This window comes from Fimicolochytrium jonesii (assembly GCF_025526975.1).
Source record: "Fimicolochytrium jonesii strain JEL569 chromosome Unknown EV422scaffold_6, whole genome shotgun sequence".
NCBI lineage: Eukaryota > Fungi > Chytridiomycota > Chytridiomycetes > Spizellomycetales > Powellomycetaceae > Fimicolochytrium > Fimicolochytrium jonesii.
The window spans coordinates 411287-426633 of NW_026515673.1; the positions used below are offsets into that span (position 1 = coordinate 411287).

The window sequence follows — 15347 nt, forward strand, 5'->3', positions numbered from 1 at the left end:
TCTCTCTCTCTCTCTCGCATCCTCTTCCAATTCCCCCAGCATCGCGCCTATCCCTCACCACTCTCCTCACTGAATAACACAATCCTTCGTCTCCATATACTTTTGAATCTTCTTATAATCCGTCCTGCTGGCCAACAGCTCATAAATCTCCTCAATCCGCAGCTGACCCTGGTACCTCGGCAGATCATGCACGAGCTTCCGCAGCTCGTCGCCACCGTCCGCGAGGAAGAGGTTGCCGACTTCCTTGAGCACCTCGAACATCTTTTTCACGGAGCTGACTTTGAGCGTGCAGGACCATTCGTAGAAGGTGTTGAGGTCGATGATGAGTTGCATCGCGCCGGTTTGGGAGACTTGGAGGCGTTTGATGTTTTTGCAGATTACGCTGTGGGGCGGGAACATAACATAATGAGTGAGCTCTTATAATCCCGCTCTCGATGAAGTGCCCAGTGAACCCCTTTTTGATCCAAAACTCACTTGAATATCCGCACGCCAACCTCTCCAAAGAACACTTCCATGGTATGCTTCTCCGCCACCCCATACAAAATCTTGGCATGCGAATTCAACGTATCAATCACCCTCAAACACGCCCTAGTCGGCTTCAAATCCATCACGACATCCTTCTCCGCCGGATTATAGTCCGTCGGTTTCTGCTCCACGAGCAAAATATACTCGACCTGGTTAACCAGCACCTGGATAGACTTATCCATCCCGCTCGCGACGCAATCATCCAATAGACGCTCAAACGCCTTTTTCTCGGTGACGATATCGGAGAGGAAATCGGACTCGTCTATCCACGATTTGACGTCTTCTTGGTAGTACACCTCAATCATTTGCTGAATGAGGTCGGCGATGTGGACGAGTTCGAAGAATTGGAGGGATTCGGGGTTTACGGCTTTTTCTTCGGAGGCGTCAGCGAGTTTGGCATCGGAAAGGCGCGCGAGGGCGGCGTCGAAGGCCGGTTTGATGTGGTTGGGGCCGACTACGTCTAGGAGGGCGCAGAAGACTCTTTCCACATTTCGGCGGCTGTTCGTACGATGGAAACGATCATTAGCGAATGTGGAAAGATAAGGCGCAATTCACGGGCCCTCACATCTTCGTCGCATCCGTAGCCGAGGTAATGACCAGCACCCTCCCTAACGCCTCCTTATTGGTATGCATCAGATGCAAACACAGCTCCAACGAAACCAGACTATTGATCGAATTATCATCCAAATGATACGTCACGTTATCCTCCTGCTCAACAGGAAGATGCGTGACGGGTTCCGCGTTCTCGAGCAGCGACTCGCGGTGCGGTTTGTCTTTGCTGCCGCCGCCGCCGCGGTTGCCGACCCCCGTGACCATCTTGCCGAACGCGACGGGGGCGAACATGATGGATTTCATGGTGTTCATTACTTGGCGTTTGTGGGCGGCGGCTTTGTCTTGGTCTGCTATGAAGCCTGCCGCTTTTTTCTTTTTGGGGTCGCCTTTCTGCAAAATGGGTAAGATTTGAGTCTTGCGTACAGGAGGTGATAGTTGCTGGCCGTCCCTCTGAACGGCGGCCCCTCCCGTAACATACCCTATTCCCCCATTTACTCAGCTCCTTATGAAACTTCCCATTCATATGCTCCAGCTCCAGCTTCATATACGTGCTCGTATACGGTTTGCAAATCTCCATCACCACATCTTTCAACTTATCCGTCTGCACGGGCACGCCCGCATCGTTATGCGCGATAAACTCCGCAAACTGCATACAGCAATATATGCCCGTGGCAAGCGTATGGAGATACACCCCAAGCCCTTCCCTCTCCTTCGAAGCAGCCAATACCCCGCTCAGGTATTCCGCAACAGAGTCCTCAAACACCTTGTTAACAAACAACGTCAGCGCGTCGGCTTGGGCGGGGAACACCTGCGCAATCACACGAGCCTGCTCGCGACAATTGTTCAAGGTGTAGTCGCTGAATTTGGCAAAATCGTCCGCGAGCGTGTAACCGGCGGCCGGGGCGGTCCCGGCCATCGGTACTTTATTGATGATGAGGGCGGGGTTATATGTCGGGTCGAAGAAGACTGGGTTCTTTGAGATGAACAGCTGGATGACGGCCCCGCCGCCGTTTAGGAAGTACGCGGCGTAGGCGTTACGCTTCATCTCCTTCAAGTTCTTTCCATCGTACGCGCGCTCGAACTGTCCCAAAAGCATCGATTCGAACCATTCGATTGTGGTGTCCAGCGCAAACTGGATGTCATCCGAACTCGGCACGAAATGCGCCTCGGAGAACAGTTTCAGCTTTCGGAGAATCATCGCGACTTCACTGAGATCCTTGAAGTCTTTGAAGACTTTGGAGTCCTTTTGTCGCTTGCGGAAATCGTAGTAGTATGGGCTAAGGTTGATGTACATCTGCTTGAAGATTTCGCGTGCGTTTTGAGTGCTCAATCGCGGGGCGCGTTTGACGGAGCCGACGCTGACTCTGCTACTCTGCCGCTCTAAACCCTTCAGGCCTCCCTGCCCAATTGTGATGTTTGACGATCGAGACGTCGGCAGTGCCGATGTGATTGATAGCTGCTGTGGGGACACGGGGCTTATTGGCAGCGGTGCTGCGGGAACTTCCGCATTCGTTGAAGGTCGTGCCGAGGCCTCGTCGTCCTCAGGAAGATCTTCAAGTGGGGCCTCCACCGATATGTCAGCCTCATCCTCGGGAATAGCTATAGCAGCCGCCTTCTCCAAAGACGGCGTCACTGGCGTCGGTAGATCATGTCCTGGTGTCACTGCTTCTGCAGCAACAGGTTTGTCCGAACCCTCTTCCTGGATAGAATCGTCCTTATCCGTCAGAGACCCCCACAACGTCCCAGTCTCCAGATACTTTGTGCTCCCCGGCAACATATGACCACCCGGCATCTGTCGCAGCCTAGTGGACAAAAGCTCCACCAACCCCGAAGCATCGTTCTCCTTCCCCGCCGCATCATCCTGCCCCGCGCCGGCAGACTCCTCGGTCGTGCCGACCTGGAGTGCGCGGAGCTTCGGCTCGTAGACCTCATCGTTGTACGCGAGGATTTTGAAACGGCGGGAGACGCGGGCGACGGAGGAGAGGTCGGCGACGGGGAGGAAGGTGAAGGTGCGGATGACGAGATCGGGGGGGAGGGAGGCGATGGTTTTGGGTGGGGCCGCTGGGGCCGCGGGCTGGTTTGTTTTTCGGTTCAACATGGTGGGTTCGGTTTTGTGAGAATGCTAGGCAATGTGTATGTGAATGAGGCCGCCTTGTTCCAGCACTGTACGGCTGAGGAGGAGCGTACACAGAAGAAGGTCCGTGGCCTCTCTACGCGAGGGGTGGGAAAGCAAGATGAGAGTGCAGGATTGCGGGGTGCAATTGCGGCTTGAGCTCTTTACCTAGTGCACACGTAACGTCGCATGTCAATTAAATCTGTCACGCTTACCGCGAGTGTTTCCAGTGGGAAGTCCGCAATGGTGTGTTCTCCAGTTGTCAGGACCGGGTGGCAAATGCCTCCGGGCCTTCTTGCTTTTCACATGGTAATTTGCGACATGTGAGCGTCCCTCGGCGCGTTCGCTTTCATGTCGCCCTGGCTCAGTCGGCTTCTCACCGCAACTCCCAAAGAGGTCCCGGTTCTCAACCGTTGTTCGCAGAACTTTTGCCGGCCGTCCCTTCGCTCCAAACCGACTCCAGACTCCATTACGAAGCTGGCTGCCCGCTGCTATCGTTGTCTAGGAACATCTCCGTCATCACACTGAAAACGAACGTTGAACGCCACAAAAACGACATCGAAGATGGCCGAACAAGAACAGCCCGTGAAGCCTGCTCCCCAGATGGACCAGATCAAGTCCCTGCTGGGTGGAGGTGCTGCCGGTGTGGCGACAGTCCTGGCTGGTGTAAGTGGACGAGAATCCGCTGCCGCTTCGAAAAGGAGTCCTCCCTAATCACCATAATTATTATAGCACCCGTTCGATACGCTGAAAGTCCGTTTACAAACTGGAACGCAGTACAAGGGCTTGGCTGACTGCTTCAAGCAAACGATCGCAAAGGATGGTATTTTGGGACTGTACAGGGGTATGGCGTCCCCACTCGTCGGTGTAACGCCCATGTTCGCGCTGAGTTTTTGGGTGAGTTGGACGCATGCTGTGCCACGCTGTGATGCGTGAGAAGATTGGAGAAGACTAACCACCTCTCCTTGCCTCCACAGTCCTACGACCTCGGTTGTCAACTGGTCCGCGACATGACCCCCAACCGCAAATCCTCCGAACTCACATTGACCGAATACGCCATCGCCGGAGGTTTCTCAGCCATCCCAACGACGATCGTCACGACACCCATGGAACGCGTGAAGGTTGTTTTGCAAACGCAAGATCAGTCTGTTGGAGGGAAGAAGTACAAGGGGATGGGCGATGCTGCGGCTGCTATGTGGAGGGAAGGCGGGATCCGGTCCTTGTACCGTGGAACCATCGCCACCTTGGCTCGTGACACGCCTGGGTCGGCTGCGTATTTCTGGGCTTACGAGGCTGTCTATCGGGCGCTGAAGCCAAAGGGAGAGCAAGGATTACCTGTCACGTCTGTTCTGTTTGCCGGAGGTATATCTTCATTGTTCGTGAAAGCAGGACTGTCCATGTGACTGACGCACACCTTTTTCAAACAAAAGGAATGGCTGGTGTCGCTATGTGGTCAATCGCCATTGTAAGTGTCTCAGACTGCCAAGATTCTCGAACACCCCACTCACTAACAACATTATATAGCCTCCAGATGTGATCAAGTCTCGCATCCAGTCCGCCCCAGCAGGAACATACAAAGGATTCGTTGACTGCGGGATGCAAATTGTGGCGAAAGAAGGGCCATCTGCACTTTTCAAGGGATTGGGACCCGCTCTTTTGCGTGCTTTCCCGGTAAGTACCCGCGATCCAGACTGCTCGCAAAGCGTTTTCCAAAAACGATTGTATGCTAACTGAATTCACCTCAAACAGGCAAATGCAGCAGGTTTCCTGGGTAGAGCCGCCATGATGGAGGTGCTTCACCGCCTCTGGTGATCTGGATAGATTCGATGTCCTTGGGCTTCAACGCGTGTCTGCTTCATGAAGGGCTTATCCACCGCGGTATACCACTGGGGGACTCCTCTTTTTGTCTTACATTATTTTAAAGTGCAGTTCCGGGCTCGCTCTTCCCTAGTTAGATGCAGCGTAGGAATGTACTCGGCATAGATCAGGCTCTTAAATATTTTGCAATCAGATTTCGAAATGCTTGCTTCTGCACAAAGATGTACTGGGGTGAGAGGTACCGAAATAACCGCCAGATTGAGAAATTTCCTGGTCAACTTTCTATCTAGTGCTGATAGTCTACAATCTAATGCATTGATCCAAGTCGTAGATGATGTTTGGATCCCCAGTAAGTCCAGTGAATGTGCGCGTTTTGCACGGCTGTCGCCTCCTAAAGATGGGTTCCACCCGGATTCACTTGCTTTCGTCGAGGAAATCCTTTGTCGGCGGGTTTCCAATGAACTTCGTGTGGCTGATAGAAACGGGTCCGTTATCCTCCAAGCCCCACCACGCACCTACGGATGAAAAGAACGCACCTTCCGGTTGCCAGCAGCTTGTTCCCGGAGTGGATCTGGACAGTCGCGTAAGCCAGGTTCCTGAAGCGCAAGAACAAAGACATGAACATAGGTACGGCGAGAGTTCTCATCGATGGTAACAACATCCTCTTCTCGTTACCGTCCAGCTTTATGACACGTCGATGAAATCTCAAGCTTGTTGCCCAGTTTCCCACCTGCCCACGATCCTCAGGGTCAGGACCTCGTTTCGCGTTTGGTCCATCAACTACGAAAGGGGAACTGTACCATTCATGAAAGACACTGAGATGTCACTGCTCACCTGCAGGCGGGGTAAAACGTCGTCAATACGCCGTCCCGCCCAGGATGACTATGACCCCCACCGGCTACCACGCATTGGCCCCACATCTCACCCCAGTATGCGAGTTGTTCGTCTTCGCCGCAATCGCCAACGACCCCACAATATCCACCAGAGTGCATATAGCACCGCCATGCAACCCCTGAAGCCGGTTCAAGTGATGCTTCTCGACCTCCATTTCGCATTTCACCGAACCTGTTTCTTGAGATGCGGTGATGACGCGCATGCCGCCGAGGACGCGGGTGTCGAGGCCGCCGAAGTTGGCGAGCGAGTGCCAAGTTCGGGTGACGGTTTCCAATGCGGTTCTGGTGGGACGCATTGTATTTTTGGCGGAGTGTTGGTGAGGAGGGATGCTCTGAGAGGACCTGAAGTTGAAGTCTGGGAACGAGAATGCCGAATGCCAAGTTCCACTTGCCCCGAGTCATTCAATTGCACACGTCACCACCACGGTCAACTGCTCAAAAAGTTCGTGGGCTTGCTCATTTCTCGGCGCTCCCCCTCTGCGAACTGCCAATCCAGATCCAGGCTACTGCAACTCATAAATCTATATAGTCACCCGTACGAGCCGCTACCTCTTTGCCAGCCGCAACGTCAGACCTTCCCATCACCGAAATCGACTTTACGTTTTGCCACTCCATACTTGTCCGCCCCCATCAATTTTGACTTGCGAACGAGGTCTTGGCAATGTCGAGCGCGGAGCTGGAACTCCTGTTTGCTATGCCTCATGTGTCCATACGGACCGAGGAGGCGAACCCAACCATTGGATATCTATGTCTCATAAGTCAGGTATGCTTTTGGACATCTTGGAAAAGCATGCACCGTCGCAAAGCGTCAATAACCGCTCGAGCCAATGCAGAGTGACGCCGGAAATTTGCTGGCATGGGTTCCTCGTAAGACCATTCCGAGGGTAGAGCTGGACGCATATGCCGAGGTCGTGTCCAGGACACGAAAAGGTATCGTCACGGGAATGCGAAACTGTCCCCAAAGCGCCGCGTTCTCACGCTCAACCATCAGCACGGAAGAACTGGGGTCAACCGTTAGCAGACATCATAAGAGACGGACAGAAGTATACCCTCTCAGGCCTCACAGAATCTATATCGGCACCGCTGGACGACATCGACCGGCTCGGGATCGGCCGGGACTTGACGCTGAATAAAGGCGAGGAGGTGTGCTTGGTCAGGTTGACCGTGAATTTGACGTTTGGAGGCGCCCAGTTACCCGATCTGTGGTTCGAGAACGACGATTTTGGAAGGCCGCCGTCTTTAGAGGACGTGGAAGAGGATCTGCGGGGGTGGTTTGAGGCGATTGGGAAGAATCTTGCAAAGTGAGGACTGATGTCGTAACACCACTCTGTAATGAACGCGGCTGACCACTTATCCAGGGCACCAACAGACGGCAGACCGAACGCCGACGCCTCGCATATGTTCCAGTACCGTCTATCCGACAAGTTCGAGCTGCCAGCAGATGCAACCCTGCTCGGGAAACCGCAAACTCGTAAATGGCCAGAAGGGTGGCCAGCTGTTCCGGAAGAGTCGGCGGTGCATCGGTTTGGGTCGTATGGATTCAATGTCGTCACGCAGATTGTGGGGCAGCCTATGGCAAACGTAAGCTCTATCTGAAGCGTTTTACGCGTTTGTGGAGTACACTCAGCCCTTTCTACAGAAAATTGAGGACGTTGGCTGGAACATGCTTGAGCGCTTTTCCAAGGTTACCAACATCGCCAAGAACACCACCGGTGTGTATATGTAGGAAACATCATCATCGACATTAATTCCGCATGCTCAACGTTGTCATGTTCCCATCCAGTACAAGTCCTCGAACACCCACTCGCACGCCCCATCCTCCCCTACATTCCGCAAAACGTCCGGTCTCTCTTCCTCTCATCAGCCGAAGCCGAAGCGCTACTCGCCGAATACGAGCCTGCAGGCCAATACGTTGCTCGATTTGCCGCAGACCTGCAGAGCCGGCTGGGGAGTCACCCTACCCCACCGCCTCAACTGAAGAAGGACAAAACGCGGGATTTTGAAGTGCTTTCTGTATGTTGTGTGGTGCGGACGTCAGGGGTGTGAAGTTGGACATGGCTTACTTGAAGACATTCAGGTCGGCCGTCGCCACCATCGGACTGGGGAAGCATTATCCGCAGAGCAGTGGATCTCTTGGGTACGCTATATATATACCTTGATTCTTCATTGGGCGTGAACATCAGACTCACGCGTTTCACAATCGTAGTATGACCACACGGGGAAGTTGACATTGTCAGAGCGGGAGATCAGAGCCATTGTCTTTTCCGGGGTTAGTCTAAATTCTCGTCAGCAAGGCTGCGGACATTCCGAAAGGATGCTAACGCATCTCCTGCCTTAATCACAGGGTGTCGAGAACGATGTGCGGGTGGATGTCTGGAAGTACCTGCTGAAAGTATACCCCTACGACTCCACCGACGCCGAGCGGACCTTGATAATGGAAAAGCGGAAGTACGTTGTAACGTAAACTGGAGGTCCACGCCGGCACGGGACTAACAATATCCTCGCAGCACCGAATACGAAGACATGAAAGCCCAATGGCAATCCATCCTCCTCGATGTCGCGCAATCCGAAGCAGCAGCCCTCAAGGCCGGCCTCACCCTCGAACAGCGCGAGTCGCAAGCCGGCGACGAGAAGGAGGACGCGGACGTGGTGACCAAGATCAAGGAGCGCAAGTACCGCGTCGAGAAGGATGTGGTGCGGACGGACCGGACGATACCCTTTTTTGCAAACTTGGCGGGTGAGGAGGAGATCAGTCCGGTGTCGCCGTCGGATATGCAGGAGGTGATTTCGGCGAATAGGAATTTAGAGATGTTGAGGAATATTTTGGTTACGTATACTATGTACAATTTTGAATTGGGTAGGTTTGGGATGGATTGCTTTGGGGGTGAAGTCGGCGACGCCTGGCGACTGACGGAAATTTTGATCCCTTTTAGGATATGTGCAAGGCATGAATGACCTCCTCGCACCGATACTAGTAGTGATGCAGAATGAGAATGAGGCGTTTTGGTGTCTTGTCCAGTTCATGGAAGTCGTTGTGAGTGTGGATTCGGAGAGTTTCACGAAAACTTTCCGAAATCGCAACCCGCTCACGTTCACCACCCCTCTACAGCAGTCGAACTTCTTCCGGGACCAAAGCGGTATGCGGAAGCAGCTCCGGCGCTTGGAGCTACTCATCAAGTTGATGGACCCATACCTTTACGCTCACATGGGTGAGTCGCTCATCAGGGTTGCTGCAATGACTCTCAATGCTCGCTCTAACGGTCCGTTCCGTCTTTTTGCAGAGATTACAGACAGCATCAATCTCTTCTGCTGTTTCCGGTGGCTCCTGATCTACTTCAAGCGCGAGTTTGAGTTTGCCGACATCATGCGGCTGTGGGAAGTCATGTGGGCCTGCCCGCTGACGAAGGAGTTCCACCTGTTTGTCGCATTTGCGATCTTGAATCAGCATCGGCAGGAGTTGATGGCCAAAACTGCTTTTGATGAGACGCTGAAGGTAGGTCCGAGAGTGGATGGAATGGAAGGTTCCCTGCTCCACGTGTGCGGCCCTTCTCACAATCCATCCCCGCAAATTTCTCAGTACATCAACGACCTATCCGGCCACATACACCTCGAAAGCACCCTCGAACGCGCCGAGATCCTCTTCAAAGTCTTTGGCGAGCGCATCGGTGAAGCTGCGCGCGAAAAGCTCGGCGTCGACCTCGCAGTCGACGCGGGCGCCGAGGACGATGATGCGCTGTTCCGCGTCGTGCGTGAGGGTTACCTGAGTGTTCCACCGGGTGGGAGGCGGTCACCGTCGCCGGCCAGGGGGAGAACAAGCACGGCATCGTCGGCGGCGGCTAATGGGACGGTTGAGTGCTCGGAGGAGGAGTTGTGGGAGTTGATTGAGCTTCTGCAGAAGCGATAGCAACCCCCCGGGACACTTTACTCTATATGTAGGTGAGATTCCCTGATGGGGCGACGTACATTACCTGCGAGAGGAAAAACCAGTTGGAGGAGTGTTGGCTTTTCTCTCAGTTGTAATTTAGTAAGTGGCAGCCGATATCCCTTCCTTTTAATACTGTATGTAATCCATCCCCCTGTTCTGCTTTTTTTCTGCTTTAGGATGTAGTGTAATAAGTCGCAGGAACAAATGTATCTTTCTTTTTTTTTTGGATTTGGGTACCATTTCCTGATGAATTGACGTGACTTTGCTCAAGGCTTTTCTGGAACCCCCGAAAATTGACAGGTTGCGGAGGGACAGTAAGGGACCAGCGTGACACGAGGAAGGCACGTGACAACCGGACGGATGAATTGGCCAGCGGTGATGATGAGTCGACTCAGTCGACCGCTTGCACGTCGCTGATTGGTTTCCCAGAAGAATCGCATCCCTACATCACAATCAGCAGGGGCCATATTTGCAATAGATGAGAGCGCGTCTGTTTCCACCCATCCAGCAAGCCCCCCGAGAGCGAGCGCAAGAGGCAAGCAAGAGTCAAGCGCCCGTCAAAAACGCAAAAACTGGCTGTGGCGGCGACGGGGGGGAAGAGCCTTGCTGCTGCTGCTGCTGCCGCGAACGACCACCTCCACAAAATCCCTCACTTCAAAGCCCTTCGCCATTTCTCGACAACCCCTGCGCTCGCAAACGTCCATGTAGTGTAGACCTCCCCTCCTTTGTACCATATACTATCCCTCCCTTGTACAGTAGATAGCATATACGTCGTCTTTCTTGGTTTCTTTTGGTTATTCCCTTAATTCACTCCTACAGTACATAGACCAACAACACACGACACGCCCGCAATGGAGTTCCTTTCGCCAGCAGCACCCGCTCCCTTTTCACCACTCGGCGTCGGCGCTCCACCTGGGTTCCAACTCCACTCTCTGTCACCATTCGTCTGCCCAGCACCAAACCCTCCTGCCCTCGTCAAGGCCGTCGTTCCCGATTCCCCACCGTCGCCAGAACAGCACGCCCAAGCGGTGGACATTCCTGCACCAACCGTCGTATCCGCTGACCATACAGTCATTCGTCCCTCCGTGAGGTCGAAAGTTGCAAACAGGCCGTACGGACAGCCTCGAAAGAATGTCACGTTTCGTGAGGTGTGTTTCCCGTGCACATGGTCTGCAAGTCGGATTGAGCTTGCCCCAATCAATCTCTAACACCCCTCATTCCTTCTAGTTTGTGACTGTGGCCCCGACATGGAGCGGCGACGAGTACGACCGCACAAGCACGGACGTGGAACCGCTCACCAAGCGGGATCTCATCGAACTACTCCTGTTCCGGGCCGAGATGCAAAACTACACCAGGGAGCTTGTTCGTATTCGCAAGCAGGCCATCGACGCTGAACGCCGTTTCCAACGTCAACAAGAAATTGCTGCATTGCAAGCCTACCAACGCTGCACGATCGCTGCAGCGGCGCAATACGCTGCTCACCCCACTCTCGGTTGGGGCGGTGGTATGGCCATAGCTGCGGCTGGCGGTACCCCCATGTATACACCTTACCAACACCAAAACGACCAAGCTTTGTACTTCAACGACAAGATTCAGGCCTACCGTTCCGCCACACCCGGTTATCCAAGCCACGGTCGCAGCGACTACGGCATGGACAACATTGTATATTACTAGACGCCGCTTTTCGATACCCGCCTGAAAAGCACCCGTTTCCGCGCTGGAGCTCCCGTCTCAAGATGTTCGGGTCTCAAGTGTCGGACGACAAGTGCATACAAGCGAAAGCTAGCAAACCCGTTTCAACGAAACAAGACTTCAGGAAAGGGGACCTTCACGGGCCGCCTTACCCCTGATCCTAGACTGTACAGCAACAATTTTCCAAAGTCTCTTTCTTCTCGACGTATTTCTTACTACAAGCTACCATAGACGATGAACCACCGCAATGTCCGACCGCCGTTTTATATCCATCTTTTATCGGAAACTTCGGCAGTCGCGGCGGGTCTCATCACGTATATACAACTACCTCCGCCTACGAACACCATTTTTGAGAACGATGGAGGGCGGCCATCCGGCGGGAACCGAAAACCGGGGAGAGGAAAACCACTCGAACGATGTACATTTGCGTATTCCTCTCCCGGGGATATCTCATAACATTTCCTGTGTTCAACAGTACCTTCATAGTACCTCACCTTCGGTTCCCTGCTTCTTCTCGTAGATACTGCGTACATTTCTTTCCCCCTTGTCTATCCATATTTCCCCTGCCAGCAACCCATCAACGAGCAGATCGTTGTACAAATAATTGATCTGACGTTGTGGGAGGCCCGGCGTAGTAAAAAACTCCCCCTTTTCTGTTTTCTATATCTTCCCCCCCCCATCCTGTCCCCGTATCAACCTTTCCTTCCGATCTAACATTGGAACTAGTGTATATATATATTTTTCTTTTCGCGCGATGTTTGAAAGCGAAGAAAGGCTAGAGCGGACATGGTTTTCACAAATACAAAAGCTCTCATTTTACTCGTTCTCTTCGCACGAATTAACAAATGTGAGATTGTTTAGTATTTTGGTACAGCAAGTCGCCTTCCTGTATGTCGTCAAACTTTAACGCAGAAAAAGGAGAAAATGGCGATGGAATATGTATTGTCAAAAGTGTGTGCAACAATCGTCAAGCTCGTGCCGTGTACGCTTTCATCTAGCGAAAAGACGACACCCCCAAGAACCTCTCATCCACGCCACCTCACCCCCTCCTCCCCCCTCCATCACACTCCCTCGCAATATGCCCCGCCCGGCCACACTTAAAACACCCACTCCCCTCCTTCCTCTTCACCCCTCTTCCCTCTTCGGCCGCACCACTCCTCTCCCTTCCATAATTATAGCTCTTCGCCTTCCTCCAATGCTCAAACATGCCCGCCTCATCCCCCCCAGCGCCGGAGGCGCCTAGACCGGCATGTCGGTCCCCGGAGGCTTCGTGGGCGAGGATGGGCGTCGCGATGCCTTGGGATTGGGAGCCGAGGCCTGTGCCTTCTGACCAGCCGAGCTTTTTGAGGAGGTTGTAGCCGACGTTGGCGGGTTTGGACGGTGTTTGTTTGTGGGTGGGGGAGGGGCTGCGGGTGTGGGAGCCTGTGCGGCGAGGGGGGTGTCGATCTCGGCTGCGGCTTCGACTGCGGCTGCGGCTGGGAGTGTAGCTGCGGTTCCGGTTTCGGCTGCGACCGTCTCTGTCTCGTAAGCCGCTACGGCTGCGTGGTCGTGACCGTCGCCCACGAGGTGATGAGGAAGGGTTCCGGTCCCGGTGGTGGGAGTGCGAGTGTGACGTTCTGCGCGATGATCTCTTCTTCTCGCGACTATCCGGACTGCTGGCAGAATCACCCGATGACCGTGAATCCGAGCGAGACGATCGACTCCGACTCCGGTCCGATTCGCTGTTGTCCTGGTCGTCTCGTCCCCGTCTGCTGCGTTTGCGGCCTCGTTCCGGGGATGCATTTCGACTGTCATTGTGTTTGTTCATTCTGCCGCTATCCCGATCCCTGTCTCGCCCGCCTTCTCGCTCCCTACTACGGTTCCTATCCACTTCTCTAGACCTACTCCGCTTCCTCTTATCCGACCCTCCATACCCCACCCCGCCACCTTCCTTCTTCTCCCTTACTTCCCTCGCCTTCGTCAAAACATCCACTTTCGCATACCAATCCGCCAGATACCCAACCTCCCACCCATCCTTCCCAATCCTCAGACTCCCATCCACCACAACGGCCTCCTTCTCCTCATTATCCTTCTCTTCAAACTCGCCGCCTTTCTCCATCTCCTTCTGGACCATGGTGTGGATGACGTCCAGGCCTTTGTAGAAATCGTCGATGGCGGCGGAGAGTGCGGGGGAGATGGTTGCGTCGAAGCGGCGGGGGTGGATTTTGGAGATGGGGATGGGGGTGTAGGCGGAGGGCGGAGGGTGGGGGTAGGTTGTGAGCATGAGGGCGGCGGGGAGCTCGTAGTGCTTTTTGGGGATGGGGAGTGGTGATGGCGGGGGTTGATGCTGTGCTGGCGGTGGCGGGGGCGGTCCGACTTTTGTGTGGTTGGTGAACGGCGCGGCGGTATGTGGGATGGGCTTCTTGGGTGAAGGAATAGTCATCGCGGATTGAGGAGCGGGTGGCAAGGTACTCCATCCGGAGTTCGTTTGAGGAGGAGGGTGGCTGATCGTAGACCATGATGCTGGTGGGGCAGCTGGTGGCGGCGGAGGAGGATGCGAGTAGCTTTGCGGCAAAGCCACGGATGTAGGGAATATCGGTCCAGAGGCTCCGATTTGAGTATCGTCCAACTGTGGTGGGATATTCGATGGCGGATACGGGTTCGCCGCATTCAGCGGTGGCCATCCGGCCGGGCCCACCGGCATGGTCTGCATCTGAGGCACCGCTATCCCTTGCGCAGACAGCCTCAACTGCTGCACAACATTCGGATGCATCACCCCCTTACTCTCCCACAACCCCAGCACCTTCTCAATCTTCTCCAAATGCTTCACATCCCCACCCGCAGCCGCGCGAACCAATCCGAGCAACGGCCCCAGATGCACCAACATCGCCTGCGTCGCCCACGCGCGGTTCCGACTCTCGTTGTTGAATACTATGTCGTTGACCAGGTAGAGCACAGCCAATTGACTCTTCCATCCAGGGTTTGCGGCGGCCGTGGCGACCAGGAACCGCACAAAGAGATCGTACTGCTCGGCCGTGCTGCAGTTCTTTGACACCCAGGATGTGTTTGCGTGGATGTTCGTCTGCGAGCAATCGTGCATCACCGCTTGAAGAGTTTTGGCAAACTCGGATAGGCGGTCGGTACCGCCGACGGAAAGTGCGAGTGCGTTTCCGGCTATGACCACCTCTGAAGGGATGCCGGGACTGGTAAGGGCCGCTACGATCTGCGCTAGAATCGCGTTCTGGCCATTTAAGTCCCCGGCATTCAGCGGCGGTGGGGCCGACATCGGCGGTGGCGGCGGCGGCGGTTGTTGTAGTGGTCGCGGAGCAACATGTTGATGTCGGTGTTGCTGCAGTTTCTGAAGGAACAGTGCGTGATACTGGCTATTTGGCCATAGGAAAGCGTAGGATGGGTTATCCCGCAGTCGTTCCTTCGTCAATTCCAGGAACTCTGGCCCGTTTCGTGCGACATATTCGGCCATTTTCTCCAGGTTGCGATAGTCATCGTCCGATAGGGGCCGGGAGAAGTGGCCGGAGTGGTACCCGGAGGCCATGCTGCAAGTGCGGTCGTCCGTGATCTCTGACCTCCTGCGGACCTTCTTACCGAAAGCTAGCAAATGTAAACCAGAGGAGACAGCTCAGGCTGAGGGCGGCTTCGTCGTCACAGCTTGTTTGTCCGTGCGTCCTATGTATCTCTGCGACATCAACGTCGACGTGACCATCACCCTTCTCTCCTCACTCAGTTCGACGCTGTTCGAGGAGGTCACAGTTCGTCGCGTGTGTGGGAACCGGAATGCCGTCGACCAGCTTCACTCAAGCCTCGGCCCTCAATGCAACGTTGAACAACCGAT

At 54.4% G+C, this 15347-nt stretch overlaps 6 protein-coding genes across 6 annotated transcripts; 3 read left to right on the forward strand and 3 right to left on the reverse strand.

Annotated features, from left to right (window-relative positions):
* Positions 1–66: 66 nt before the first annotated feature.
* On the reverse strand, positions 67–3175 carry EV422DRAFT_550260 (exocyst complex component Sec10-domain-containing protein; the record flags this gene model as incomplete). Its single annotated transcript, XM_053071758.1, has 4 exons — positions 67–382; positions 475–1023; positions 1091–1467; positions 1556–3175. The coding sequence occupies 4 exons, from the start codon at positions 3173–3175 to the stop codon at positions 67–69; spliced, it is 2862 nt and encodes a 953-aa protein (XP_052927148.1).
* A 346-nt stretch (positions 3176–3521) lies between these two features.
* EV422DRAFT_585479 (mitochondrial carrier domain-containing protein) lies at positions 3522–5202 on the forward strand. The gene is made up of 6 exons (XM_053073449.1): positions 3522–3856; positions 3923–4087; positions 4168–4552; positions 4621–4655; positions 4715–4861; positions 4940–5202. Exons 1-6 carry the CDS (start codon positions 3755–3757, stop codon positions 5000–5002), a joined length of 897 nt encoding a protein of 298 aa, XP_052927149.1. The 5' UTR covers positions 3522–3754; the 3' UTR covers positions 5003–5202.
* On the reverse strand, positions 5203–6266 carry EV422DRAFT_522853 (HotDog domain-containing protein). The gene is made up of 5 exons (XM_053069860.1): positions 5934–6266; positions 5809–5842; positions 5684–5738; positions 5545–5604; positions 5203–5480 (listed from the first exon to the last, which is right to left on the reverse strand). The coding sequence occupies exons 1-5, from the start codon at positions 6195–6197 to the stop codon at positions 5423–5425; spliced, it is 471 nt and encodes a 156-aa protein (XP_052927150.1). The 5' UTR covers positions 6198–6266; the 3' UTR covers positions 5203–5422.
* A 92-nt stretch (positions 6267–6358) lies between these two features.
* On the forward strand, positions 6359–10114 carry EV422DRAFT_522865 (rab-GTPase-TBC domain-containing protein). The gene is made up of 14 exons (XM_053069861.1): positions 6359–6664; positions 6735–6831; positions 6893–7202; positions 7260–7482; positions 7541–7613; positions 7685–7914; positions 7979–8038; positions 8108–8170; positions 8246–8349; positions 8409–8758; positions 8835–8935; positions 9011–9110; positions 9183–9394; positions 9479–10114. The coding sequence occupies exons 1-14, from the start codon at positions 6563–6565 to the stop codon at positions 9803–9805; spliced, it is 2352 nt and encodes a 783-aa protein (XP_052927151.1). The 5' UTR covers positions 6359–6562; the 3' UTR covers positions 9806–10114.
* A 379-nt stretch (positions 10115–10493) lies between these two features.
* Positions 10494–11633, forward strand: EV422DRAFT_386641 (uncharacterized protein). Its single transcript, XM_053066817.1, has 2 exons — positions 10494–10974; positions 11054–11633. The coding sequence occupies exons 1-2, from the start codon at positions 10678–10680 to the stop codon at positions 11498–11500; spliced, it is 744 nt and encodes a 247-aa protein (XP_052927152.1). The 5' UTR covers positions 10494–10677; the 3' UTR covers positions 11501–11633.
* A 924-nt stretch (positions 11634–12557) lies between these two features.
* On the reverse strand, positions 12558–15050 carry EV422DRAFT_565833 (uncharacterized protein; the record flags this gene model as incomplete). Its single annotated transcript, XM_053072370.1, has 2 exons — positions 12558–12940; positions 13403–15050. The coding sequence occupies 2 exons, from the start codon at positions 15048–15050 to the stop codon at positions 12558–12560; spliced, it is 2031 nt and encodes a 676-aa protein (XP_052927153.1).
* Positions 15051–15347: the final 297 nt, after the last annotated feature.